Source organism: Suricata suricatta, chromosome 9, assembly GCF_006229205.1.
Source record: "Suricata suricatta isolate VVHF042 chromosome 9, meerkat_22Aug2017_6uvM2_HiC, whole genome shotgun sequence".
Taxonomy (NCBI): domain Eukaryota; kingdom Metazoa; phylum Chordata; class Mammalia; order Carnivora; family Herpestidae; genus Suricata; species Suricata suricatta.
In genome coordinates this window covers 139,112,463-139,114,511 of record NC_043708.1, presented here as the reverse complement: position 1 = coordinate 139,114,511, position 2,049 = coordinate 139,112,463, and the positions used below count along the sequence as shown (strand labels likewise).

The window sequence follows — 2,049 nt, the reverse complement described above, 5'->3', positions numbered from 1 at the left end:
TTCCGCCGGGGCTATGCCGCCCGCCAGGCGTCCCGGGGCCGCAAGGCAGACCGCAAGGACCGCCCGCCGCAGTTCGTGCCCGCCTCCGAGCCCAACTTCCTGCTGGGCGTGGGCAAGGAGCTGAGGAGCCGCGCGGCCTCCCTGGACCGGCTGCAGGCCCTGGCGCCCTACTCCGTCGCCAGCCCCCAGCCCTGCGAGATGCAGAGAACCTACTTCCCCATGAACATCGAGAGCGAGTCCGTTTCAGACCAGGACTCACTGCCCCTGAGCCAGGGCGCCAAGGACGCCTTCCTCCCCAGCCCGGAGCCGTTTGTGATCCAGTCCTGTGTCCAGAAGAGGAACATCTTCAAAGAGGATTTCCACAACCTGATGGCCGTGTCCCCCACGTTGGTTGGCCCCGCCGACAAGGGGGAGGCTGAGCTCAGGGAGCCCCCGCGTCGGAAGGAGCCCCACAAGACCCCCTTCTTCAACCACAGCTTTGAGATGCCCTACAGCAGCCAGTACCTGAAGCCCCCGCGCTCCCCCGTGCCCGACAAAAGGCGCGCAAAGCACGAGAGCCTGGATGACCTGCAGGCCTCCACGTATTTCGGCCCCACTCCAGTGACGGGGCCGCAGGACGCCAGGCGCTGCCCGGGGAGGCCGGGCAAGCCGACCCCCTGGCCGGCCAAGAGCTGGAGTCTGAACACCGAAGAAGTCCCTGACGTGGAGCGCTCTTTTCTAAACAGAAACACCTCCGAGGAGAAGGTGCGTTATCCTGGTTCCGGCAGCCGGGCCCCCGACTCCCCAGCCCCCGGCAGGCGCCCCGCATACTTCGTGCCGAAGGACCAACAGCAGATCCTGCCCGTTGGCTACGCGGCCAAACCGAATGGGCTCACGTGTCAAGAGCTCTCGTCCCCCGTTGACCTGGAGAGGCGCGAGCCGGTCAAAAAGTTCAAAGACAAGAGCATCGGCTGCACCAGCGGGCAGCTCAGCTCGGACACCAGCAGCGTGGGCACCCAGACCGAGCAGCACGTGCTCCAGCCCAGGAAGTGCACAGACCTGTGTGCCTCCGGGCAGGGCAAGTACGGCGACAGGCACGCCACGAAGCAGTCAGACGACGACTCGGAAGTCGTCAGCGATGACATCAGTGACATTTTCCGATTTCTCGATGACATGAGCGTCAGTGGCTCCACGGGGGTGATGCAGTCCTCCTGCTACAACAGCACCGGCTCCTTGTCTCAGCTTCACAAGTCAGACTGTGACAGTTCACCGGAGCACGGCCTCACCCAAATCGCCAACGGACTCCCCGGTAGCAAAGGGGAAAAGGGCAACCGGTCCGAAAGCAGCCACCACTCTGAAGAGGAGTTGAAGACCAGTGTGTGCAGGCTGGTGCTCAGGATCGGCGAGATTGAGCGGAAGCTTGAGTCGCTGTCAGGCGTCCGCGAGGAGATTTCGCAGGTCCTGGGCAAGCTAAACAAGCTGGATCAGAAAATGCAGCAACCCGAGAAGGTGGGCGTGCAGATCGACCTGAATTCCTGGACCAGCGAGGCTCCGTCCGACGAGAGCGCCTCTCCCAGTATGTTCCATGGGCACGACGGCCCCCGAGGACCCAAACCGGAGAGCGCGGCCGACTGGTGCTGCTCCGACGCCAGCGGCAGCAACAGTGAGAGCCTCCGCGTCAAGGCCTTAAAGAAGAACCTGTTCACGAGGCCGTCGTCCAGGTCCCTGACGGAGGAGAACAGCGCCACGGAATCCAAGATCGCCAGCAGCGCCAACTCGCCCAGAGACTGGCGCACCATCACCTACGCCAGCCGCGTGGGGCTGGGTGAGGAGGAGCCCAAGGGCCCGGGCCCCGGGGACATGAAGGACTGGCACCGGAAACCTACAGAGGTAACTGACTCCGCACCCTCGGATCAGGGCTCTTGCACTGGGACAGCCCGGCTCCTGTCCCAGAAAGAGGCTGGCTGTCCTTCCAGGCCTGGCGGGCTGTCTGCATTAGCGCAGGGAGGGTGGCCCGGCAGACAGTCCATCCCGCGAGCTCGGAAGAGTGTGTGTGTGGGGGGGGGGGGG

The 2,049-nt window shown here is 64.5% G+C and overlaps 1 protein-coding gene across 1 annotated transcript in view; it reads left to right on the top strand.

The window, feature by feature from the left end:
- Positions 1–2,049, top strand: part of MINAR1 (membrane integral NOTCH2 associated receptor 1) — a 71,521-nt gene that overhangs the window by 62,459 nt on the left and 7,013 nt on the right. The window contains exon 3 of the mRNA XM_029950393.1: positions 1–1,869. This exon is cut by the window's left edge and continues 54 nt beyond it. Within this exon, the coding sequence (XP_029806253.1) occupies positions 1–1,869 (1,869 nt within the window). The remainder of the gene's footprint in view (positions 1,870–2,049) is intronic.